This window comes from Anastrepha obliqua, chromosome 5 (genome assembly GCF_027943255.1).
Source record: "Anastrepha obliqua isolate idAnaObli1 chromosome 5, idAnaObli1_1.0, whole genome shotgun sequence".
NCBI classification, from domain to species: Eukaryota; Metazoa; Arthropoda; class Insecta; order Diptera; family Tephritidae; genus Anastrepha; species Anastrepha obliqua.
The window spans coordinates 65,108,240-65,135,399 of record NC_072896.1 but is presented as its reverse complement, the minus strand read 5'-3'; the positions used below and the strand labels follow the sequence as shown (position 1 = coordinate 65,135,399).

At 37.1% G+C, this 27,160-nt stretch overlaps 2 protein-coding genes across 2 annotated transcripts in view; both read left to right on the top strand.

Annotated features, from left to right (window-relative positions):
• The first annotated feature begins 233 nt into the window (after window positions 1-233).
• Window positions 234-27,160, top strand: part of LOC129249210 (uncharacterized) — an 81,379-nt gene continuing 54,452 nt past the window's right edge. The window contains exon 1 of the mRNA XM_054888893.1: window positions 234-323. The gene's annotated coding sequence lies outside the window, so the exon portion shown is untranslated. The remainder of the gene's footprint in view (window positions 324-27,160) is intronic.
• Window positions 10,559-13,899, top strand: LOC129249209 (calpain-B). Its single transcript, XM_054888891.1, has one exon. It carries the CDS (start codon window positions 10,723-10,725, stop codon window positions 13,477-13,479), a length of 2,757 nt encoding a protein of 918 aa, XP_054744866.1. The 5' UTR covers window positions 10,559-10,722; the 3' UTR covers window positions 13,480-13,899.

Genomic DNA, 27,160 nt, shown 5'->3' with positions numbered 1-27,160 from the left:
CCGCCACTTTTTGTGATATGTACATATGCAAAAACGTTTTTGCTTATCGGTCCAAGCTATTCACTTATTTATTTAAGTAAAAATTAAAAATAAAACGTAATTTTCTGCTTTTAAGCTTCGATGTATGTAAATACTCGTAGAAGCCACCTCTACATTAGTTCAGTTTCAAGTTCAAGTGGAGAAGTTTGTTTCTTTATAAAACATGACTTTTTTGTGTCATGACTTGCTTTGTTTGATAAGAATTAACTTGTATTGAAAAGGTTAAGTAAAGAAAATTGTTTGTACCTTTCGTGATTGCATTGCACAACAATTATTGGCTCGTGGTAAGGAATTTTAATAATGTGAAGTTACTATAGTTGTATATGAGTACATACATACAAGGTGTGTTCAAAAAGTATCGAGAATTTAGAATTTTCGCAGGTTACGTATATTCGAATTTCAATTTTTTTGTGGTGATATGTTGGTACTCATGCCGACGAGTTCGGCCATTTTGAATGTTCAGTTAATTGTTGACTTGTTCTCGATTTTTACTTATTTAAAAAGATGGACCAAAGAACCTGTATCAAAGTTTGTGTGAAAAACGAAATTAAGTGCGGGGATGCATTCCGAATGTTGACTGTGTCATACCGAAAAGCTCCTTTGGACCAAAGCAACGTTTATCGGTGGGGCAAAATGTTCTCAGAAAGCCGAGAAGATGTGAACGACGAAAAGCGTGTCGGACGTCCGAACACTTCAACAACAGATGAAAATTTTGATGAAGTGAAGAAAATGGTATTGGCCAATCGTCGAATTAACGGTAGAGAAGTTTCTGTGGACTTAGTCATATCGATTGGCTCGTGCCATTCGATTTTTTTCAATGATTTGAGTATGAGACGGGTCGCCACAAAATTCGTACCAAAACTGCTCAATTTCGAGCAAAAGCAGCATCGCGTGAACATTGCTAATAAGATGTTGGACTCTATCCGCGACGACCCAAATTTGCTCCAGAGGGCCATAACTGGGGACGAATCGTGGGTTTATGGTTATGACGTGGAAACCAAAGCTCAATCATCTCAATGGAAGCTATCACACGAACCAAGACCGAAAAAAGAGCGCCAAGTTCGGTCGATTGCAGGGGCGTTCTAAATCATGAGTTCTTGCAACAGGGTAAAACGGTCAATAAGGAATATTACCTGCAAGTTATGCGCAATTTGCGCGAAACAATCCGCCAGAAACGCCCGGATTTGTGGAAGAACAAAAATTGGTTCTTGCATCACGATAACGCCCTGCTCACACATCGTTGCTTATGCGTGACTTTTTGGCCAAAAACAAAACACTAATGACACACACAGCCACCGTATTCCCCAGATCTGGCCCCCTGTGACTTTTTCTGGTTCCCGAAACTGAAGAGACCCATGAAAGGACGACACCATGCTACGATTGATGTGATAAAGACGCCGTCGAAGGAGGAGCTGAACAAGATAAAAAATGATTTTTTGAAGTGCTTCGAAGTTTGGAAAAAACGTTGGCACAAGTGCATAATAGTTAATGGGGATTACTTTGAAGGGGGCAGAATAGATATTAATGAATAAATAAATAATTTTTGAAAAAACACAAAATTCGCGACACTTTTTGAACACATCTCGTATATTAATGGTTTAATAATTGTTTATGAAATTAATGCCTTACGCAAAGAATCTCCGTTTCATAAATTTCGTATTTTTTTTCCATTGACTATTTTACATTGTTTTAAACCTGCTTTAACCATTTTATTTTTATTATTACATTCTTAACCATTCAATTGAGCGATTAAAGAGCAGATAATTTTTGAAGCAGTAATGGGCGAGCCGGATATATTGTTGAAACATCTCGAGGAATTTGCGTAGCATATTTGGTAACGGACAAAACATCTCAGACTCGCTCCTAACCAGCGATTGTTAACATCTCGCTGGTTATCTTTCGCATGACAACTTTATTTGTACATGCAATCAATCTTTACAGAAAAAATCTGGAATAAGTGCAATTAATTCATATAATAATCGAGAAAAAACACAAACGCGTATCCTTTGGTTGATAAAAAATAAATGAGATCAATTATAGTATGATAATCATTGCATACACGGACTTATACGGAATTTATTTTAAATTTTCTTTTATGCTATGCTAATGCATACTCTGTGAATCTGTTGCACAGTTGAATGTTGTTTTCGGAAACCGAACTGGTGTGAGGGGATAGCTTCTTTTTGTTTTAGGATCGGGTCAATTCTGTCAAGCAGTATTTTCTCAAGCAATTTGGAGAGGATGGGCAGCAAGCTAATTGGTCTATACGAGCTTGCAACAGTGGCGTTCTTGTTTGGCTTGGGGATCGCTATAACTTGTGCAACTTTCCATGCTTTTAGAAAGTTTTGTAGTCTAATTATTTCGTGTGTAGTTTATTATAGTATCGGGTAGCTCCTTTAGTATTTTTCCGTTTATTTGGTCATATCCCGGTGTCTTTTTGTCTTTAAGTTTCTTTATATAATGCTACCTTTTGACATCTTGCCTTGTCGGTCTCATCTTTGGGAGGAACTTTACCTTCGGCCTCGTTTTTTCGAATCCTGCCAGGGATAGCGAGAGACCTCTGGTAGAGTTTATACCTCGAGGGACCTTTATTACCACGCTTTTGCCCCATGGCTTTAGCGGATGTACTGTGGCTCACAGCTTTGCCCTCAACTGTTTCTTGGCTGGAGGCCAAGAGCTCATCCTCTGAGGGTGACCCAGTCATCCTCAGTTCGTCCGTGCTCGTACGTTTTGTCCATTTTTCTGGCTGTTTTTTAAGTGCGTCCGTCTCTTTCTCCTGTCTATCTGTTTGCTTGTCCTGTGGTTTTGTGCGCGTGTTCGTTTTTTTATAATATAAGTCCGTGCTGTCGATGCGTCCGTATGTTTTCCAGTCATTTTGTCCATTTGTTTCGTGTTTGTTTTCCCGTCATACGAATTGTTATTTTTTTGTTTGAGCATTTCATCTGGCTCGTACGGTCACCTGCCCCGCTAAGGGAGCTGCGCATGTCGCCATGCGCGGTGACCAAAGAGGATTAAGGGAAATATCTGGTCGACCATGGCAGCGCCCCATACCATGGCAAGGCCACCGTTACAACCTGAGGCGGCTTGATATCAGGAGGGCTCCGTTCGAAAACAGGCTTATTTAGTCCCCCGGCTGCCAAACCCACCCAATAGACACGGGTCGCATCACCCCTTGGGTTGAGGGAGTTTTTTTTAACGAAGTTTACGTCTTCGACCAGTGTGGTTCGCGGGAAACCTACTCTCCTACCTTCCATATCTGGGAGGCGTTCCCCTAACCACCCCCGGGGACGCGCTCTATAGGGATAACAGGTTCCCCCAAGGGACTATAAGAGCATACGATTGCTGATGTTTATTTAGGAATCAGCATTAACACCGGAAATAATCATCATCATTCAATGCACTAAAGTTCGTTTTAATCCTTAGTTACCTCCACAATTCTTCTCCATGAGTTTCGGTCCATAGCCAGACTACGATAGTTGGTCACTCCTATGCTTCTTAGGTCGTCCTCTACGTCTAGCCATCGCTTCCACGGCCGTCCTCTTCGCGTTTCACCAAGCATGCCCACATCTGGAACTGTACGAAATATCCTTTCATCTAGCATTCTGCGAACGTGTCCTAGCCATCGGATGCGCTGAGAATTGGCAAACCACATAACTTTTTCCCCTTGTAAGAATTCCTCTAGCTCGCTGTTATATCCCGTGCTCTTTTCGTACTGGACGTAGTATTCTCCTCAGTATTATTCTTTCCAATATACTTAATTCTTTAATTGTTCTTTCAATGTCAACGTTTCGCCTTCATACGTTGCCACTGGTCGAATTAGTTTTTTATATATTTTCATTCTCGTTTTCTTACTCAAAGGCTTACTTTTCAACGTAACGTGGGCAAAATATGTTCTGTCTGCTATAACTTTCTAACTAAGAATTCAAGTTCTAATGACTTTATATAAATGTATCTCCATACAAAAGTTTACTCCATGATTCAGAAGGATGTAAACTTTCTACCACCACAGAAAAGGAGATACAAGGTTACAATTAGGACCTCAAAATAATCAAAGTTGTGATTACTAATTGCTGAGGCGTCTGAATGTACTACATATACATGGTACCTATGTTGTATAATAGAATTAGTACGTTGCTAAAATATTCTACAAGTAAGAAAAAAGGCATGAGGAAGCGATACAGTGAGTGAATTCGAATAGCGTGTTGAATAATTTAACACATCTATTGTCCAAGCAAACGTAAAATAATTATATCTTTGTTCTTATTCAAAAACGTCATACGGAATGCACACTGATATGGTGGCATTTATATATATGCCTTACATATATATATTTATATACAGTAGGTTCTGTTTTTATGCGGCTTTTTTTATGCGGTTTTGAAATAGTGCGGTTTTTTTTTAAATTACAAAATGCATGTCGACTTATCGGGAATTGTACATATAAACAAGATTCTAAACCAGCTAAGCAAAAACTCATCACAGATTACATCAGAAATGCTAACCCTACAAGTATGGAACCGCCTGCATAACTATCTAGATCAGACGTGTACATTTCCTCAAGTGACGAAAGTGATTTTACGCCAAATCCTAAACGAACGCGCAACATGTGGGTATTGTCTGATTCTATTTCTGACTTAAATTTATTTTTCGATTCTGACGTTTCTTAAATAAAGATATAATTTTCAAAAATACAACATTTTGTTTATGCGATTTTATTTAATTATTTCAGATTCACGCGGTCTATGGAACGTATCTATAGTTATAATATGGGACTAGTGCCCTTTTTTATGCGATTTTATTACATTATTTCAGATTTATGCGGTTTTAGCATTTGAAACGTATCTATAGTTTTACTATAGAACTGGTAGCTTTTTTTATGCTGTTTTTTTTTATGCTGTTTTTTTTATGCTGTTTCTTGCGGAACGTATCTACCGCATAAAAACAGAACCTACTGTATATATATATATATAATTAGCTCGTACACCCTTTTTGGGTGTTTGGCCGAGGTCCCTGCTCCTATTTGTGGTTTGCGTATTGATGTTGTTCCACAAATGAAGGGAACTACAGTTTCAAGCCGACTCCGAACGGCAGATATTCTTATGAGGAGCTTTTTCATGGCAGAAATCTCGGAGGTTTTCCATTGCCTGCCGAGGGGCGACCGCTATTAGAAAAATGTTTTTCTTAATTTTGGTGTTTTACCGAAGTTCTCTCTGTGAATTCGGCTACGGCGGCCGCATCACATATAATAGTATTTTGCACATAATATAAAGATATGCACATTTAAATAATACGGCGATTCTTTTATCTGTACATACACACAAACATATACCACACGCTGCCAACTATGGCAGCACACTTTTGTGGCAACCCATTGCTTGTCGGTCCACACTTTTGTCTCTCCCACTATTTAGCGCTTTTGTACGTGTTCTGCGCCCACACAATCATAGCAATTTGATTTCACACTTGGTCTCATTTCAACTATACGCGGTGACGGAGACAATGGTCTAACCAGCCAATTGTTTGGGTTTCACCAGCAAAGAAGCTAAAAATTATTAAAGGTATAAAAGTTCATACAAGACACAACAAAATCGTCTACGACAATTCACACACACAAACATATAAATCCATAAAAGCTACAGGGTGCGCCATCTTTTATATCGGTAGGTAAACGCTGAATAACTTTGTCATTTACCAACCGATCGACTTCAATATACATGTTTTCGATACGATTCAGTAGAATTTCAACCATGGGTCGCTTTACACCGAAACAACGCGAAATCGACGCTATAAAACCCGAAATGTTCGACAAGGGGATGACAAACGAAGAAAAAAGATCGCAGTTTGTGATTGCTAATAAATAAATAATTGATTGATATTGTATTAAAAAAATAGTTTTAATAAATTGTAAATAACCAAACCAAATAAAAATACCTCACTTATACAAATCAGTTGTTTTTTTGTTTTTTCAAAGTTATTTAATGTTTTCATACCGACATAAAAGAGGGCGCACCCTGTATAAAGAAAACAGACGCATTGCCAGTCGCAGACGAACTCGAATTGTCAACATTTTGCCTTGGGTGGGAGGAATTGACATGTACTCTTTTTTATTTTTATTCCCATTATACAATAAATTACAATCTGTTAATATTAACAATAAGTAATTGGTGTTAGGGCTTGGAATTAAAATGTCCCTTACTTTTGGAAGAGAACATTATTGTCTCTGGTGGCATTTAGTTACAATTTTACTAATATAACATAGTTTTCTATAATTTTATTTATATTACAGTACGAGCAACATCTGTGGGTGTTTTGCGCTTTAGTCTTCTTGGATGAAGTTCCATTTCCGGTATCAGTCTCATTTCATAATTTTTGTGCTCTAATAGTCGCAAGATATGCTTACTGCTGCTTCTTTTTACTGTTTCAGTGTTTATGCCAAGTTCGCGGTGAATATTGTCATTTCTTATGTACCAATTTGCGTTTGTGATTGTCGAGCTGAGAATTTTCCTCTGAACCCCAAAAGCTGCTCGTCAATAGTCACATTTTCGCACGGTGTGTAATTTTGTTTACAATTTTCAATTTTGAGGCATTTTTAGTTTTTTTTTTTGATGTTTTCTAGATAAAGTAATTCAAATTGTCATCAATACATTTGAAATAATATTTTCAACATTACGAAATCTTATTTATATACATGTAATATCGAAAATATAAAGAGTGTATGTGTAAAGCAAAGGTCACCAGGTAGTTTTAAGCCTAGTTGAAAGATACTGTGTTCGGAGTGTATGAGTGTGAAAGAGAAAGAATGAGATTGAAGGATGGAGCATGAGAGTATGCACGAAAATACCTAGGTATGATTTTGAAGATGCGTGCGTGAGTACGAGAAGTGGAAAAAGGGATGAGTGCTGAAGGGCAGTTGACCTGAGTATGAAAGTTTACGTCTTTATGAGCATTTTACAAACACATGTGTTTGTTTTATCGTACACTGATAGAAAGAATGATTTGATTCAAGAGAGAAATTCTTGATCCAAGGTCATCATTTTGAAGAATTTCATTTTCTTGAATAAAATAAAAAATTACTTGAACCAAGTAAAATTTATTTGAACTAAGAAAAATTTCTTGGATTAAGAATTTTTCACCTTATTTCAAGGAAATAAAACTCTTCAAAATAATGTGCTTGGATCAATAATTTCTCTCTTGTTCAAGTTAATTTTTTTATCAGTGTATCATATAATAAACTTATATTTACTTTTTAATTATAACTGTTCATACTATTCTAGGTGCATGTTTCTTTAGTAAATTTTTCGGTTTTTTCCCCCATTACGTTCAAACACTCAAATTTCGTAAACACGTGTTTATATTTGAAAAAAATTATTAAACGCTATACTGTTGTTATTTAAAAGTTTTTTTTTGTACAAACATTTTTTTTTTTCACTACAAATAAAGCAAAAAAAACAAAAAACAAAAATGTTTTACCTTACTTTTTTTGTACACGTTCACGGTATTCTCGGGTCACTCGTGCCTTTTCAAATATTGAACTATCACTCACGGTTGCTGGTGGTAAAGATCATGCATATTGAGGAATATTCGAAAAAAATTCCGAAAGCTGTCCACGACTTCCTGTTCCTTCTGAAGCGTTAGAAATTCTTCTTATTCCATATTATTATTCTGGCTTTGTAAAGGATTTTAATTTAACCCTTTCGATACGGCTTTTACAAATGTGTCCCACTATTTTTGAAATTTACGTCAAATCAAATATGGCGTTGTAAATGATTGCATCAAAAATAAAAAATATATAAAAAAACCAATAGTAATATAATATACAATTTGGTAATATATTATATTACTATTGGTATCTATTAAAAAAAATGGGGATTTCCCATATAGCAAAGTTCTATTGTTAAAAAATACTTTAAAACCGTGGCATTTATAGTATAAATCTTGAAGAAGTTGACGAGTTTGTATTGGAGCTTACCTAGCCCTAGCAAAAGGGGCAAAGCATTTTGGTCCAAAAATCTTACGCAGAATCTTTCTCTCAAACACTCTCAGCGTCGCTTCATTGGATGTTGCCATCGTCCACGTTTCTGCACCATATGTTAGGACGGACATGATGGGAGCCTTGTAGAGTGTTATTTTTGTTCAGCGAGTGCACCGACTGTTTGTTTGATGACAGGAGGTACTTCGATTTGTCCTCGTTCACCACCAGAGCCATTCGCTTTGCCTCTTTATCCAGTTTGGAGAAGACAGAACTAACAGCCCGGTTGTTAAGGCCGATAATGTCAATATCATCGGCATACGGAAAAATGGCTTCACAATCTTTAATTTACCATGTCCCCCTAAGTAAGATCAAAACAAAATTCTCATATAATGAGATACCATTCAGTAATGCCGCCATGAGTTTTCTTTTGTATCTAAAAAAAAGTCTTATTATGGCATTCTTGCAGTAAATGAGCTATATGTACTATATACGAAGTAGATATACATATGTATGTATGCATATTTGTATAGAAAAAATGTATATAAATTAATTTTTTACTTCATTAAAATGCATTCATTCATTGTTATACTATGCATTTTTTTGTTGGGAATGCCCCACACCCATATCTATTAACAAATCGCCATTTTTATCGCATCAAAAGAATTGCGTTGTTTTGCAATTCTTTTCTATTATATTAAAACTCAGCTGGTGTTTTATATGCTTCCATATGTTTGCTGCTGCTCTCTTAAGTGGGAAACTCGTATTTATATACATATGTATATTCATACATATGCGCACATACTAACAATATATAGTACATATATCTACAAAATACAACTACATACGAAAGTTAAATTATTCGTTGGCCCGGCATTCTCAGTGAGTCACACTTTTCTCTTTATTATAAACAACATGTACACAAGCAATAACCTGAAAATTTCAGCCAGCTAACCAGCAACAAATAGTCCCAAGAGCATAAAACGAGAGAAACATTTTACTCACATGTTACATTTGTGTTCAGTTTAATTTAGTTCAAGACACAGGGTTGCAATGGCATTTTTATTTACTAAATGATATTTGTGTATTATTATATATTGTATAATTGCGTATTCCACAACCATAAGCTACTATATTCATTTTTTGTTCCATTTATTAACATTTCCATTCGGAAATGGAAATTAAAATATAATTAAAATATATATAAATATATACATATATAAATTAAAATAAATACGACTATTAAAAATATATTATATTAGTGTTAATTCACTTTTAAAAACTATTATTATTTAAAAATAGTATTGTTTTTGTGGATGTTAAAAAAACTTTTGATGGAGACTAAACAAAACTTAAAAGGCATGTCTTTTAACCTCCTCACCAAATCCATTGTTTTCTCTAGTATTCGTCGTTTATCTTCAACAAACTTATAGCGTTTTATTTTCTTGTAATGATGTTGCCTTTATGTTGCTCAGCGCCAGGGCTATATAATTTTCTTGTTCTTTTCGCAGCATATTCATGGGGTTGAGTGTTCTCAAAATGTTTCACTCTGACCAGGCGAATGTGTGACATTTTATAGCCTCTACAAAAAGTGAGGCTGATAGTTGTTTAGCTGAGTGTGCGAAAACTTGGATTCTTATAAAAAATTATTATATTTAATATATATATTTTTATTATATGCAATAAAACTCTATGCATCGAAACCCCTATTAGCTGCTGCCCTACAACACTAATGCATTTTCTAACACTGCGCAAGTACTCGCCATCAATGCGACGTACCAAACGAATGAATAGAGAAAATAAGGAAAAAAGAAAAACAAAAAATAACCAGTGAAGCAAAAAGTAAAAAGTAATATGGAAATACTCTTTGTTCGCTTGTATTTTTCAATTCTTTGAATATACGAGGGCGAGTCAATAAGTCCGTAACTTTTTGTATTTCCGACCTCTTTACTGAAAAAGAAACGCTGCTCCTGTCAACAGGCATCTGTCAGTTGACTCCTGTCAAAATTTGAACGTGCTGCGTCAGTTAGTTTGTGTTTTACAGCTACCTTTATCAGACTACCCAGTAATTCACAGTCGACCACAAACGCAATCGTGTAACAACTTCACAGGAAAGTTTGGCGATGTTTAATCGCAATATGGAGGATTTTTTGCGTCGTTTTGTAACCGTGGACGAAACATGGATCCATTACCACGCACCAGATACCAAACAACAGTCGACACAGTGGGTTTCTAAGGGTGAATCGGCTTAATAAGCACACGAAATTCAGATTTTTTCATTTTCTCCCCAAATTACTGGGTAGTCTGATAAAGGTAGCTGTAAAACACAAACTAACTGACGCAGCACGTTCAAATTTTGACAGCAGTCAATTGACAGATGCCTGTTGGGAGGAGCAGTATTTCTTTTTCAGTAAAGAGGTGAGAAATACAAAAAGTCACGTACTTATTGAACCGCCCTCGTACTTTGATACTATGTACGTACATAAAAGTTCGCTCATGCAATGCAACACTGTGTTAACACGACCAGCCAGTTAGCAACTCTCTAACCTCAGCCAGCACCAGTTCTGCTGCCTAATCGTTGTGTGCGTTGAAATTAGTGTATGGAAGCAGTTGATGAGTTGAAACGTTTGTGCCAGTGAATTTCGATATAATCGACAGTGTCAAATTTAAAGGAAATATAAGAAATATAGTTAAATATATACAAAAATTGTAAAATGTACGATCCAAGAAACTATTTTCCAAAGAATTACCATTCCACTGGAATTGGTTTAGTAAATTTAGCTGCTTTGGGCTATAGTAAGAATGAACAAAGTGATGGTGAACCACCAAAGACTGGGCTGTATCCGGCGCTGCCGTATCCAACTGCACCACCAGATCCATACGCAGCTAGTCTGAGTTATGGCATGCCGAAGCCACCAACACAGATGCCGGGTTTTCCAAGTTCAACACCGTATCCGCCATCATCTCCGGCGCCATATCCACCATCATCTGCTGCACCATATCCTTCACGACAATCGCTGTATCCGACGTTAGGCCCGCAACCTTCACAAAATGTGCCCTACCCCACTGGCATGCCACAACCATTTGCGCCATACCCTATGGCACCATATCCGTCATCTGCGGCGCCAGCGCTGCCATACCCATCGATGCCAAGTGGAATGCCATTGCCATATAGTGTGCCACCGCCAACATCGCCATCCAGCCTCTATCCGACAATACCAACGCTGCCAGATGGTGCAATGCCAACGTACGGTGGTGGTGGTGGTTGTATTGTTAGTGAATCAGCGAATGAAAAGCTGCCATCACCGGACGAGGAGCCCTCTGTGGGTGTGCCAGAGATACCTTTCTCAGCTGTGAAGGTGCCTGAGAGTGAGAATATGTTTTGGATGAAGGAGAAGACACGTGAAATACGTTCACAAGATGATTCACACATACCATATGCAACACTACGCAGCAGTTGCTTAGACAATGGCACTCTTTTTGAAGACCCAGCGTTTCCAGCGAATAATGATTCACTGATGTTTTCACGTCGCCCCGATCGGTACATTGAATGGTTGCGTCCACATGAAATTGCCGATGATCCTCAGTTCTTTGTTGATGGTTATTCACGTTTCGATGTGCAGCAAGGTGAATTGGGTGACTGTTGGCTAATAGCAGCGGCGGCAAATTTGACTTCGGATCCGAACTTATTCTTTCATGTTGTACCGCCTGATCAAAATTTTGAGGAAAATTATGCTGGTATATTTCATTTCTGTTTCTGGCAGTACGGTGATTGGGTGGAAGTCGTAGTTGACGATCGGCTGCCCACATACCGGGGAGAGCTAATATATATGCACTCCACCGAGCGCAACGAATTCTGGAGCGCATTGTTAGAAAAAGCATATGCTAAATTACATGGTTCCTATGAAGCTCTCAAAGGCGGTACTACTTGTGAAGCTATGGAAGACTTCACGGGAGGTGTTACTGAATGGTACGACTTGAAAGAAGCACCACCAAATCTATTTAACATTCTCGACAAAGCAATGAATCGCAATTCATTGATGGGCTGCTCATTGGAACCCGATCCAAATGTGTTTGAGGCTGAAACTCCGCAAGGCCTAATTCGTGGCCATGCCTATTCGATATCGCGAGTATGCATGATTGACATTCATACGCCAAATCGTCAGGGCAAGTTGCCAATGATACGCTTGCGCAATCCATGGGGCAATGAATCAGAATGGAATGGGCCATTTAGTGATAATTCTCCGGAATGGCGTTACATACCTGAATCACAGAAACAAGAGTTAGGCCTCACTTTCGATGCAGATGGAGAGTTTTGGATGCCATTCCAAGAGTTTCTCAACAATTTTGATCGTGTTGAGATCTGTAATTTGTCTCCGGATTCATTGACCGAAGAACAACAGAATAATGGCAAACGAAAGTGGGAGATGAAAAAGTTTGAAGGCGAATGGACGGCGAATGTTACTGCGGGTGGCTGCCGTAATTTCCTCGAGACATTTTGGCATAATCCACAATATGTGATCACTCTAAGCGACCCCGATGAGGATGACGATGATGGCAAGTGCACTGTTATAGTAGCATTAATGCAGAAGAATCGGCGTTCGAAACGTAATCGTGGTATGGAATGCTTAACCATCGGTTTTGCGATTTACCACTTAACCGATCGAGATATGGAGACCAAGCCACAAGGCTTAAATTTCTTCAAATACCGGGCTTCGGTTGCGCGTTCTCCGCATTTTATTAATACGCGCGAAATATGCGCTCGTTTCAAGTTGCCACCAGGCAATTACTTAATTATACCGTCAACCTTTGATCCCAACGAAGAGGGTGAGTACATTATACGCGTCTTTTCTGAGACGGCGAATACTATGGATGAGAATGACGATTCAGTTGGTTATTGCGATGTGGATGATCGGATTAAACCAAATATACCGCCGCCAAGGGAAGAGGATCCACAACGTGAGAATCTACGTCGTCTTTTCAAGAGTATTGCTGGTAGCGATATGGAGGTGGATTGGATGGAACTCAAACGTATACTTGATCACTCACTGCGAGATGTTATGATCGATGGAAATACGTTTTCAAAGGATGCTTGCCGGTCAATGGTGGCGATGATGGACAAGGACCAATCCGGAAATTTGGGTTTCGAAGAATTCGAATCACTACTCTCTGACATCGCCAAATGGAAAGCAGTATTTAAATTCTACGATCGCAATCATAGTGGAGAGATAGAAAGTTTCCAATTGCGTGACGCACTCAATTCGGCCGGCTACCGTCTGAATAATCGTGTATTAAATGCACTTGGTCGCCGTTATACGTCACGCGAGGGTAAAATCACCTTCGATGACTTCTTGATGTGTGCAGTGAAGACGAAATCGTACATTGACATATTCCGCGAACGAGACACTGACGAATTGAATCGAGCTACATTTAGTATGGATGAATGGCTAGAACAAACCGCCTACTCGTAAGCGAGCGAAAGAATGTCGGACTGGCTGCCGAGCTAAAACCGGTGTTGCTGTTTTTGCTTTGGGCGTTGTTGGTGCTTTGCCGGCGTACAGGTTGCTTAGAAATTGCAATTACTACCTTTACGAATATTATTGTTGCATTAATATATATAGTATATATAACTATTTTTTTTATTTCATCAATTAACAATACTTAAGTTCGTATGAGTAATGAAATCGAAAGGAAAAAGGGGAAAAATAGAATGGAACAAAAAGCAAGTATTCAATGCTTTATGCATAAATGTACAACAAATAATAAATTACCTACAAAGCGAGTGCAAATTTAAAGACTTTAAGTAAAACAAGAAGATGTACATGTATACATATAATAAATAAATCCAGTTTTCTTATACATGCCCACTATGTCTACACACATATTACGTATTTGAATGAGTTTTGTGCCGCTTTTACGGTTTTGGAAGCTTGGGTAATTTTTTTTTCTACTATTTTTTTTGCTTTACTACATAAATATATCCTTCACACAATACAAATTAATTGGTTCAAGGCCACTTATCCGTCCATATAAGTAAATCTTAAAGGTAAGTTTTTCTGTAGATGAGCATTTGCTCAGCATAATCTTGATAAAATTTAGTTAATATTTTAAAAATCGTTAATGATCCTAAATACGAACTAGATAGTCTTATCTGCAAACAGACATACACAAACATCCATGTCATTGGAATAGCCCCTATACGCCATTTCGCATCGTATTCAATCAAATAAGCAATCAGGAAAGCTTATTCCGAATGTTTGGAATAAATAAATAAATATATAGCTGTACTTTTGAATCTGCTAATTACTTAAAAATCTATCAATCTTTTACGTGCATTCGCTTTAAGATGGGTTTTATGTGTTAGTCTCCTACATTTATTTACAGGTACGGTTATCAGATTAGTCATGCTGTCGAACGCAACCTTAGCTCTCTATTGGAGAATACCACTGTTGGCCTACAAATAGTCCAATACACCTACGTTTGACGCGTAAGGGGTATGACTAGTTGAGTTGAAAGCGGAATTGTTTTTTCTGCTTACTTTTCAGTCTGTTTGGATTTTGCAATTTTTTTAACAAACATTTTGTGTCGGCCGGTGCCTGGTACCGTACAAAGCAGACCGACTATGAGGTTTTGTTTTCGTGCTTTGCTACTTGCAATGATGACGTTGCTTACACACCTCGTGTTCAAAAAGTATCGCGAATTTCGTGTTTTTTTTTTTCAAAAATTATCCCCATGAAATATGCACTTGTGCCAACGTTTTTTTCAATCTTCGAAGCACTTCAATAAAAATCATTTTTTTTATGTCGACCGAACTTGGCGCTCTTTTATCGATCTTGGTTCGTGCGGTAGCTTCCATTGAGATGATTGAGCTTTGCTTCCCACGTCATAAGCATAAACCCACGACCAGTTATGACTCTCTGGAGCAAATTTGGGTCGTCGCGGACAGAGTCCAACATCTTATTAGCAATGTTCACGCGATGCTGCTTTTGGTCGAAATTGAGCAGTTTTGGTACGAATTTTCCGACGACCCGTCTCATGCCCAAATCATTGAAATAAATCGAATGGCACGAGCCAATCGATATGTCTAGGTCCTCATCGACTTCTCCAACGGTGATTCGACGATTGGCCAATACCATTTTCTTCACTTCATCAAAATTTTCGTCTGTTGTAGAAGTGCGTGGCGTCCGGCACGCTTTCCGTCGTTCACATCTTCTCGATCTTCTGAGAACATTTTGTAGCACCGATAAACGTTGCTTCGGTCCAAAGTAGCTTCTCCGTATGATACATTCAACATTCGGAATGCATACGCGCACTTAATTTCGTTTTTCACACAAACTTTGATACAGGTTCTTTGGTCAATCTTTTTAAATAGGTAAAAATCGAGGACAAGTCAACAATTAACTGAACATTCAAAATGGCCGAACGCATCGGCATGAGAAAGACTCATGAGTACCAACATATCGCCACAAAAAAATTGAAATTCGAATATACGTAACCTGCGAAAATTCAAAATTCGCGGTACTTTTTGAACACACCTCGTATATATATAATATACATATACATATATGAGTATAAACAGGTATTTATTTTGTTGTGAGTACACATACTTGACTTTGGTTGTTGTTATTATGCCACTGGGCATAAAGGAAATTGATGGATGCTAATGGCAATTTAATCTAGGAAATTTAGTATAATACCAAAAAATAAATATACAAACAAACCTTACCTGCTATAATACGATAAGAAATGTATTGACGTTTCGGTGGAATGACTTGTTGCTCATTTTTGCCATACAACTAAAATTTTAATCAACTGCCCCGCGCTAAGTTGACTTTATAAACATTCGGCTTCTGGTTTTTAGCATTCTCGCGGAAGCACAAAATCTCATTTGCTTCTCAGCAATTATTGTTGTATTGACTATATGCTATGTGTTTCATAATTTCATACGAGAATTGTTTACTTTTTGAAATCTGCGTACGAAATTTATGTGAGAAATTCCAGTTCCGATAATGTTTTATGGTGTATATGTACATACATATGGTACATTCGTGTGCACCTAAATAGCAAAGCGATATATGACCAGATTTAGTTATTTTCTTTTTTATGTTCACTATTTTTTTATAACAAATTTGATATAAATAAAAATTTTCAAACTTTTACAAAAAATTTAAAAATTTGTCGAGTTTTTATCAAAATTTCAATTTTTTTAATCATAAAAAAAATCGGATATGAAATTTTATAGCCTTTTAAATTTTGGTACAATGGCAGATGGTACCAAAATTGCGTTGCTTTTTGTAAGCTTTTTGAAATACACTCGGAGGTTTGCCATTGCCTGCCGAGCGAAGACCGCTTTTAGAAAAAAACTTTTTCTTCATATTGGACTTTCACCGAGATTCGAAACTACGTTCTCTCTGAATTCCGAATGGTAGTCACGCACCAACCCATTCGACTACGGTGGTATTTAGGTTATAGTTTCATAAATAAATATAGAGCCAATGGACATGCAGCATTCATTTCTTCAGCTGTTTGATGTTTTCCTGCGCTTAGTTCAGCAACTGATGTGGTGACGCTTGGTTGCGATGCGGCTTTGGAGTTCTCGCAGAGGCCTGCGACTGGCTGTCCTTCATTCGTTCCTGAGCCTGTACCACAGTGAGCTATATACCTGGTACGCTATACCGCAAGAATGACAGCTGGCCTGGGTCTGTTCAGGCCGACTCATGCCAAATACATGATAGTATGCAAAGCACAGGGGCAACAACACGGCAGGCATTTTTGCCCTAGTTTCTTGTCCTGCGAAAGAAGAAATGAAGTCGAAATTTGTATTAGAATATTTCCATACGAAAGCGCAAAGTGATAAAAATATGTTGATTACAGTATAAGTAAGTGAGCTAATGAGAAATTGAGGAAAAATACGAAATAGACAGCACGGGATAGACTTCTACGACGCATCTGGAATTTAACTCGTTTTGTTCTTTGCTGTTTTATTTTTGTCTTTCCTGCAATCTTTCAGGTAGTCGTTCTTTCCGCGCGTGCGAAATTGGTGATGAAGTGCTTTGAGCGTACGTCATTTATTCGTGAGAAACAGATTTTCTTGCGTTTGGTTCTGTTAAATAAAGAAGTAGTGCTCCGCGTAAAAAATATTCTGCAATTTGAACTGGTAAGGCGGTCGTGTGGGCTTTGCAACATGGGGGTTGTCTACAGTTAACGAGATTGACTACAGTAGCGGTGGAGAAATAAACATAGTTTGGTAATTTTTTCAGCGGTAAATGAAAAAAAAAATAAAATAAAATTCAATATAATACAATATCCTGGCATCAAAAACTGTCATCATTATATTGTAGGTTAGGTTAGATTGACCTGGCTGGCTGAAAGCCATCACATAGACCTATTGGTCCTTAATGGTACCAGATGGAGATTGACTCTCACGTTTCCTTTTAGTAGGTAGTGTAATAAGCCTGCGGTTTGGCAAGTGGCTTGATTGTTGCGCCTCCTGTCTATCCCTGTTTTAATGTCCGCAGCGGTGTCATTGTATACCGTATTTAAAGGTCGTTAAAGGTATGTATGTCGTTTTCTTGTTCGAATTGTATGTAAACAGCGCTTTTGGCAATCTCATCTAAAATTTCGTTTCCTGCAATGCTCTTATGTCCGGGTTCCCAATAGATGTGTAACCGTCTATTTGCGGCTAATCTCTCTATGGCCTCCCTGGTCCTAAGAACGTTTTTAGATGAAATTTCATATGAGTTTATTGCCGCTTGACTGTCAACGTATATATAGGGTGGGCCATGTAAAATTTGCTTTTTGAATCAGCTATAAAAAAAAAACTAATCAATATTTTTTCAAACTTTTTTTTTATTTTGAAGATTGAACATTGTCATTTATGAATGAAAAATAATATCGTTCAAATAACTGCCACGACTGGCTTACGGCCAATTGATATCGGAATTCAAAAACGGTAGCCAAAAGATCGAGTGTAACTTTGGCAGTGTGACAAGATCCACCGTCCTGTTGAAACCAAATGTCGTCCATGTCATCCTCTTTAATTTTTAAAAGCAACTGGTTGAGTATGTCACGGTAACGCTCGCCATTTATTGTAACCGCGCCTCCTCGCTCATTTTCGAAAAAAAAAAAATGGCCCGATGATGCAGCCAGACCAAAAACCGCACCAAACAGTGACTCGTTGTGGATGCATTTGCTTCTCTACAGTAACGTGTGGATTTTCTGAGCCCCAAATTCGACAATTTTGCTTATTGACATAGCAACCGATGTGAAAATCAGAAAAGAAGAAGAGGGCTCACCACTTTGGAAATAGGTTTACAATATTTCCCAAGTTTGTTCAAGCGTATAACGTCCCATTTCGTAAATGTCAAACCTTTAAGTAAATTATGAACACATTTGACATGTCATTTGTGTTACCATTCTGAAAAAAATAGGTAGTTCAAAAAGCAAACGCTATATGGCCCACCCTGTATTTATGTTGGTGTTGCTCGATGTCCTTGCTAGTGTTATTTCTGCAGCCTTTCCTACGGCAAAGACTTGTGCTTGAAAAATACTGCAATGGTCAGGGAGCTTAATTGGCCGCCTGATGTCCAGCTCTGCGTGATAAATCTCCGTCCATCATTTTGGAGCCGTCAATAAAAATATAATGCGTATTTAAGATAGGTTTCATACCTCTTTTTCACCCCTCTTCTTCTATTGTTGTTCGGAATCTCTTCACCCAATTGTATTTCGGAGTCACATAGTCCGTATTGGTTCGATAACTCGTACCTATTGAGCTATGCCCGAATATTTTGCAGGTAAATTCACCTGTGGCGTTAAGTCTTGCGGCAGATCTATCTGTTATACCTTCTGCCGCAATGTCAATCGGTGGTAGGTTGAATATTCTTTCAAGCCGTAGGAGTAGTTTTAATTGCCCCAGGAGTGCAGAGTGCACCAAGACGTTGAATACTTTCCATAGATGCTTTCCATTTCAATTCAACCGGGCTATTCGGGTCATGTTCTTCGATTTCGATGTAACTCAAATATGTTGCTCTCTGGTCAAAATAATGAGACACGTATTTTTTTTTTCGCCCGAAAAACATTTTTTTCAAGAGTTATCGGCAATTTTGTTTTTCGGCTCAAATTCGATTTTTTTTAATTATGTAAGAAAAAATTTTTTTTAAATGCCCATAACTTAGTCAAAAATGAACCGATTTTAATAATTCTGGGTTCAAAATGATCGTAATTACTTACACGAGCGACTTCATCTAGAAACAATTGCAAAAAAGTAGTTGACAATTTTTTATTTAGCAAAAAAGAAAAAAAATTTAAATTTTTTCGAAATTCAATATTTCAAAAAGTGTATTTTTGTTTTTTTTATAACTTTTTTTAAATCAAAAGGACATCTCAAACTTTAACTGAGCTGAATGCCTAGTAGCTAAAATGCGTTGTTTTTGAGTAATGAATTTTTGAGTAAAAACCCTGTTTCGCACTTTTTGTTTTTTGCAAAATAAAACATTTTCAACTTCTTTATTGCAATTGTTTCTGCATGAAGTCGCTTGTGTAAGTAATTACGATTATTTTGAACCCAGAATCATTCAAATCGGCTTATTTTTGACTAAGTTATGAGTAATTAAAAAAAAATTTCTTATATAGATTCTTTCCATTTCAATTCAAAAGGGCTATTCCGGGACATGTTCTTCGATTTCGATGTAACTCAAATATGTTGCTCTCTGGTCAAAATAATGAGACACGTATTTTTTTGTTCGCCCGAAAAATTTTTTTTTCAAGCTTTATCGGCAATTTTGTTTTTCGGCTCAAAATCGATTTTTTTTTAATAATATAAGAAAATTTTTTTTTTAAATGCTCATAACTTAGTGAAAAATGAACCGATTTTAACAACTTTGGGTTCAAAATGATCGTCATTACTTATACGAGCGATTTCATGTAGAAACAGTTGCATAAAGGTAGTTGAAAATTTTTTATTTTGCAAAAAACAAAAAGGGCGAAACAGGTTTTTTACTCAAAAATTCATTACTCAAAAACAACGCATTTTAGCTACTAGGCATTCAGCTCAATTAAAGTTTGTGATGTCCTTTTGATTTAAAAAAAGTTATAAAAAAAACAAAAATACACTTTTTGAAATATTGAATTTCGAAAAAATTTAAATTTTTTTTCTTTTTTGCTAAATAAAAAATTGTCAACTACTTTTTTGCAATTGTTTCTAGATGAAGTCGCTCGTGTAAGTAATTACGATCATTTTGAACCCAGAATTATTAAAATCGGTTCATTTTTGACTAAGTTAAGGGCATTTAAAAAAAAATTTTTCTTACATAATTAAAAAAAATCGAATTTGAGCCGAAAAACAAAATTGCCGATAACTCTTGAAAAAAATGTTTTTCGGGCGAAAAAAAAAACGTGTCTCATTATTTTGACCAGAGAGCAACATATTTGAGTTACATCGAAATCGAAGAACATGACCCGAATAGCCCGGTTGAATTGAAATGGAAAGCATCCATAGATGTTTTGTGTGTCGTTTTCTCAATGCAGTCCACAACATTAGATTACCATAGAATAATATTGGCTATACTACAGCTGAGTAGCACCAAAACATTTTTGAAGGAGGACCGACCCCATGTACTATCGTAGAAATTATTATTTTAGAGTATATGGAAAGAAAAATAGCAGCTCTACAGTTTTTCTACAACGAATCTGGAAAAAAATTGGATGCCGTATATCGAGCTTTAAAGAGAAAGAGGGTACGGTGAAAATATTGATCCTTATTTAAATTTCCAGGGGCTTGTTGAACTATTGACATGGACCCTAAATCTGAGTCGGTTTTGAAAGTGTTCAATAAACAATTTAACATTCTAGTATCTCTGCAACAATGACAATGGTCGAGAAGTGTATAAACATATTTTATCAATATCTTTCGTTTAAATATGCAGTGCAAAGCCAGTCGTAGAGAAAGCTCTCGTTCAACATACAACAATCGATCTTTGAAGTTTGAGTAACAAATTTCGCATACCTCATACTTGTCGAACTAATTAAAATGATGTTTTATGAATATTTATTAGATTTATGACGTTGTGCTTGCTTTGATGTTTTACCGCATTTGTTGCCTTGAGTAATTTGCTGCTTCCCCTCAAACATCTATAATTGTTTTTTTTTTGCAAGTGGCTGATGATGTAATGAAAGAATTTTAGCGTGCACAAAAAAGGGTATTCGGTTAAGTCATTATTGACATTATTAACCAAATTATCAATATTTAAGTAAAAAATAAAGATTGACATTTTTCGCACTATTTCACGAATCCTGAGCCACATTTTTCTGCGATCAGTATAGAATATTGAATATTTGTTACCGCATTCTCCGACAATAAAATGTCAGGTTTACATGACAATTAAGATTTTGAAGATATCCAATCGGATGTCGCCATTGAAATTGAATGGGTAATCGAATCGAAATTTCGCTAACTAACCTTTATATGAACAAGCATATGTAGATTATGCATATATATGTACATACACTTGTGGTCACATAATTAAGTCACTTATGTTTTATAATATTTGCAATATTTTTCATGGAAAACTCTTTTCGTTAATTTAAAAAGAAAACATAGCACAAAAAACTTTTGTAAATCAAAGCTCCTAACTTTGTACAAAATTCACAAAAATACATAAAAATTACATTAAATATAAAAAATACGTAAAAAGACATAAGCATTTTGAACTTTTTAATCAGAATCTTTAGAAAACGTCTAGGTATGCAGATTCATAGCCCATTACATTTTCGAAAGTTTGAAGTCACTCAAAAATCAATTTCAGGGTTCAATCCTCCTGGAAACAACAAACTATGTATGTATATAAAAAGTGATAGATAAAACAATTGATAGCGGTTACCCGTCGGCAGGGAATGGAAAACCTCCGAGTGTATTTCTGCCATGAAACAAGCTCCTCATAAAAATCAGCTACCATTTGGAGGCGGCATAAAACTGAGGTCCCTCCAAGGGTTACAGTATATTCTAATAATTTCACCGCCAGTAAATATCGTACTTTGTGAAACAACATCGAGACGCCCCCACAAATCGGGGGAGGAGCTCGGCCATACACTCAAAATAGATATAAGTGCCAATTCATATATAAATCTCGTACTAAATATTTTCTCCTTCAGATAAAGTTGCTGTTCGAGAGGTTTAGTTGACAGACGCTCTGTAATGTGTTACACAGTAGTCTGCGGAACACTAAATGGCGAATAGAATACACATATCATGGCTTTCAACTGCCAGGAAATTTATTTCATTTCCTCTGCATTCCATTTTCTTATTCCACCTTTGTTTACAATTTTGCACACTTTCCAGTAGCCGAGGTAATGTTTGATTGAAATAATTATATTTAATAAAAAAATATTTACCAAATATAGTCCATGCTTTGTTTTCACTTATCTGCTTCACAAATAAAATACTCTTTTACTACTTTAAAATTATTAGACGGGGTTGAAAATACCTTTTTTCAGTGATAGGAATTTTTCAAGAAGTATAAAAAAATTAACTGCCGGACCACACCCTTTTTAATGCTTTTGAGTACGCCAATTGGCTGGCTTGGAAAAGCTGCTGTACCACAATGCCTGCCTTTCCCAAAATGCCTGCACCTACTCTATAGTCGGCTTCAGAATTAATAATTGAAATGAGTCATTGTGATAGATACTAATTAGGTGTTCATCACAAACGCATAATTACGTAAATTCCCCTGACACCCGCTTGATAGCCAGATTCTAACACACGTAACCTTATTGCACTGAAAGTAATCATATACAGGGTTTGATTGAAAAGTAATGAGCGTTCCCGCGCGGAGCGTCTGCCAAGCGATCAACCGAATCGGCTGGTGGGGGAAAATGATCGTTGGACCTTCCCCTTCCACTAGAAAATGGCCCCAGTTCGCTGGCAACAGCGGTGCAGTCAACATCGCTACGCGCGTGAAAGCTGTTTTAAAATTGTGTTAGGATTTTGCAGTGGCGAAAATGCAGCGATCGTTAGAGCAACGTTACTCGATCAAAGTTTGCGTAAAGCTAAACAAAACGAGTACCGAAACCATTGGGCTACTCAAGGAGGCTTACGGGGACCAATCTCTGTCCAGTGCTCAGGTAAAACGGTGGCACAAGTCGTTCAAGGAAGGCCGGGAGGACGTCGAAGACGAACAGCGATCTAGAAGGCCTTCGACGACGCAAACAGACGAAGCATTGACCGTCGTGCTAGTCTACTTGAGATCAGTGAAGAGTTAAATTTATCTTATTACAATGTGCGGGAAATCGTGACCGGAAAACTTGAAAAGCGCAAAGTGTGTGCCAAATTGGTTCCAAAGGTTTTGACAGATGAACAAAAGCAATTGCGTGTGGAATAGAGTCGTGAAGTATTGGAAAGTGAAGAACAGTGTAATACTTTAGGGAGTCATTTCGACTCCATCGAGGCGGTCCAAAAAACTGTGACAGCCGAATTGAACGCGATTCCGGCGGATGAGTTTAAAAAATGTTTCCTGCAGTGGAAGGACCGCTACCAGTGGTATATTGACGCTCAAGGGTTCTATTTTGATAAGCCAAAAGGTTTAATAAAACTACTTACACCATGTATGGTGTATATGTATGTACAGGGTGAACGACATGAAGTGAAGAATTCAAAACACCATAATCTTTTTGTGTGAAATTAGTTTTTATTGATTTCAAAGACAAAATTGTTCCAAACTGATTACAATTTTAACATCTATTCACTTAAGTTCGATATGACCACCTTTTGCCTTGACTGTAGCCTCAAACGGTCAAAAAATGAGTTGCATGCTGCACGAATGTGATCTTGAGGCATTGTGGCCCATTCTCGTATAATCGCTTTTTTCAGCGCATCCATACTGGCATATTTTTTAGTCCTCACCTTGCTCTCCAAAATGGACCAGATGGAATAGTCCATCGGATTTGCGTCTGGCGAATTCGAAAGCCATTATGTGGACGAAATGAAGTGTGGAACATGATTTTGTAACCATTCTTGGTTCACACGAGCTTTATGAGACGGTGCCGGTGCAGCTTCTAAAACATTTTCCCGATAATAAGTCGCATTCACTTTGACGCCAGGCTCGATAAAAACGATTGGAGAGCGTCCATCAGCGGTCACTGCAGCCCAAACCATTACTTGCGATGGGAAATTGCTTCGAGTGACCATATATAGGCTCAAATTCTCATATGAGCGTTCGGTCAAGTAAATACGATCGTTTTGAGTGATTATGAACTGCTCAATTGGGAAATTTTTTTCATCAGAAAACACAATGTTAGGAAATTCACCACGTTCGTACAAGCGCAACAACTCCTTTGCTCTTTCGCACCGAACTATTTTTTGCTGGGGTGAAAGATCGTGTGCTATTTGAAACTTGTAAGCCTTGACCTTGAGCTCATTTTTCAATATGCGTCGAATGCTGTCTTGCGATATTTTCAGTTCTTTGGCCATTTTTCTTCCACTTCGACGTGGATTTCGTTCAAGTCGAGCCTTCACTTTCCGAACCATTTCTGGCGTTGTGTTACGGTTTTTTTTGGTCCACCTCCATAGCGTTTTGCAGCGCGATACACAAACATTTTATTCACTTTGAGGTGACTGAGCTCACAAACAATGGCTGGTTGTGATTTTCCAGCCAAATATAACGCAATCACACTATTACGTTTGAATTCCATCACAGAAAAAAAAATTCAACAAAACTGAGACACAAATGCTTTCGATGACTTATAAACAATATTATGAACTGTCATTAGAACAATTTTGACGTTGATGTCATGAGCTGTTTTACAGATACAAGCAGTGTGAAGTTGGTAGCACTTCATATCGTTCACCCTGTATGTTATATACTCGAATGCTGTTGTCTTTCGCTGCAATATCAACGTCACTTGAACCCAGGGCAATCTATTCAAAAATGCAATGTTTGTGTGTATGAAATGTTCATAAATTAGGGTGGGCACTTTTGTGTAAACTCGCTACCAAAGCCAACCTTTTGTACTGTGCAATTCTTGTAATGTAATTCACAGAGGATTTTAAGTTGAAATCTATTTAAACATGCAGTAGTTATTGTTGCAAGCCCAAGAGCTTATATAAATACACCTCATAGCAGCCAGCAAACGAATAATTGTAAAATATAGCGGTTTGAGTAATGCCGCCTACTTCTGTATCTATTTGCATAAACATGTATGTGTATGTGCATAATACTTTTCATTTACAGTATTTACGGGCAGCTATGAAGTTAATGTTCATCGCTTTTGTTTTAGTCGCAAATTACGCTGTAACTGGAAAAATGTTGAAAAAACTTCCACTCTTCCACTTGCATATGGATGTACATGTCTGTGTATACATTCGTACATTCAACGTTAGACTTTCACTTTCTTTTAGTGGCACGGCGCGGTTACGCTCATCAAACAAAGTTGTTAATGCTTTTGAGTTTTCTCTTTTCCTCCTTAAAATTATTTTATTTTTATTTTACAAATTTCTCAATTTTTGTTTTGCGGTTTTTCGGTAAGCGTGCTGGTATAAGTATACATCATGCAAAAGTAGAGTGGCTTTTCAGATGTGTACATACGTATTTTAGCATTTTAACGGCTGCTTAACCTCTATAATAATATCGGAGACTTTAAGTAGTGAATTTAGATACTTGTATTTAAAATTGTTGATTTAGAATAAAACTGTCCGATAGTAGACTGATATTGTCATAAAAAATTACAAACTATATGCTATTTTCGTATTTGTTTTTGAAATAAATGAGTTTCGTTATCGCGCAGAAAGCCACATTGAATAATCCACAAAGCAAACCGTTGGGAAAAACGCTGAAAAGGCAAAAAGCGATGAAAATAAGAAATAGAAATTTTAAAATATTGTAGAAACGCATAATATCACTGTGAGAGTTCAAAATTTGAAAATTTAATTACCTTTAGGGATTGGGAATTTAGTTGCGGTAAATAAACAAGTTTACTTTATTATTAATTGATTGTTCACTGTTATGTTATGTTAAGATGAAGTGGTTGCCAGTTTAGTTTCTTATTATTATTATTGGTTTTATTAACCATAATTTAAATTATAATAAATATTAAGCGAAAACAGCTGTTGCTATCGGCTATACCGCAACCTTTGCAGATGACACGGCTATCCTGGCAGTTGGAGAATCAATCGAGGCTGCAACGAAACAGGCTAAGATCGTAAATTTCCTGCAAGTTTCATAAAAAATCTATTTCTAATTGTAATTCTCTACTTCCATGATCCACAAACAGTTTTTTTAATTTTCTGTGCAGCAAAATTGCTAAAATTTTAACTTTTTTGTAAATATTTTACTCAGCTTTAAAGCTACGCCACTAAACTGAACTGTTGTTTAATGTAACTTCAGTTGTTTCTGAAAATCATCAAGAGCGGATCTCTTTAATACCGTTATCTCGAAGACTGGAGCCAATCTGAAAAAACGGAAGGCGCCATTGAATGCAAGAAAACTAAAAAAAAAATTTTAATTCGAGCACAGTGTAATGTTGGCTGAATCAGATACCATATTTTAGATATTTTTACTGCATTCACTTTATCGGATATTGCTATTTTCAGTCTGTGCATAACAAATGCTGAGTCTAACATTGCGCCGCTCGCACTAACAGCGCGTTGAGAAACGCCGTGATGAACATTTATTACGACCTCATAGTCTTGCCACGTAACAGCCAACATTCTTAAAAGTTGAAGGTGTTGACGACGGTAGTGTGACGCGCAGTTAAAATCCTTTTCCTAAGCTCCTAAGCAGAGAGGAAAGCGGCGTTTGTTAATCGAAAGCTTAAAACAATTTACAATGCAATACTAAATTAATAGACAATTTTAATTTTACACTTGTTTTATGCGGCGCCCATGCGCTTTCGTCAACGGCTAAATAGAAAAGGAACTAAATTTGCTGCTATTTGACAGATGTTGATTGGCGAATGAGAGAAAAACGGAGAGATGAGAAAAGTCACTTTGGCAACCCATTTCGCAACACGTTTCTCAGCGTCGAAGGCCAATTTCGCCAACTTTACTATCGGTAGTGTACATAATCCATTTACTGTCTTGACTACTGCCCTACGAGCTTGGCCATCTTTACCAAAATGCATATCTATTACTACTCCTTTCGGCCATGAAATTCTCTTGAAGTT

What these genes read in the sequence shown, in the direction of transcription:
- LOC129249209 (XM_054888891.1), top strand. Translation starts at nt 10,723, where the DNA reads ATGTACGATCCAAGAAACTATTTTCCAAAGAATTACCATTCCACTGGA.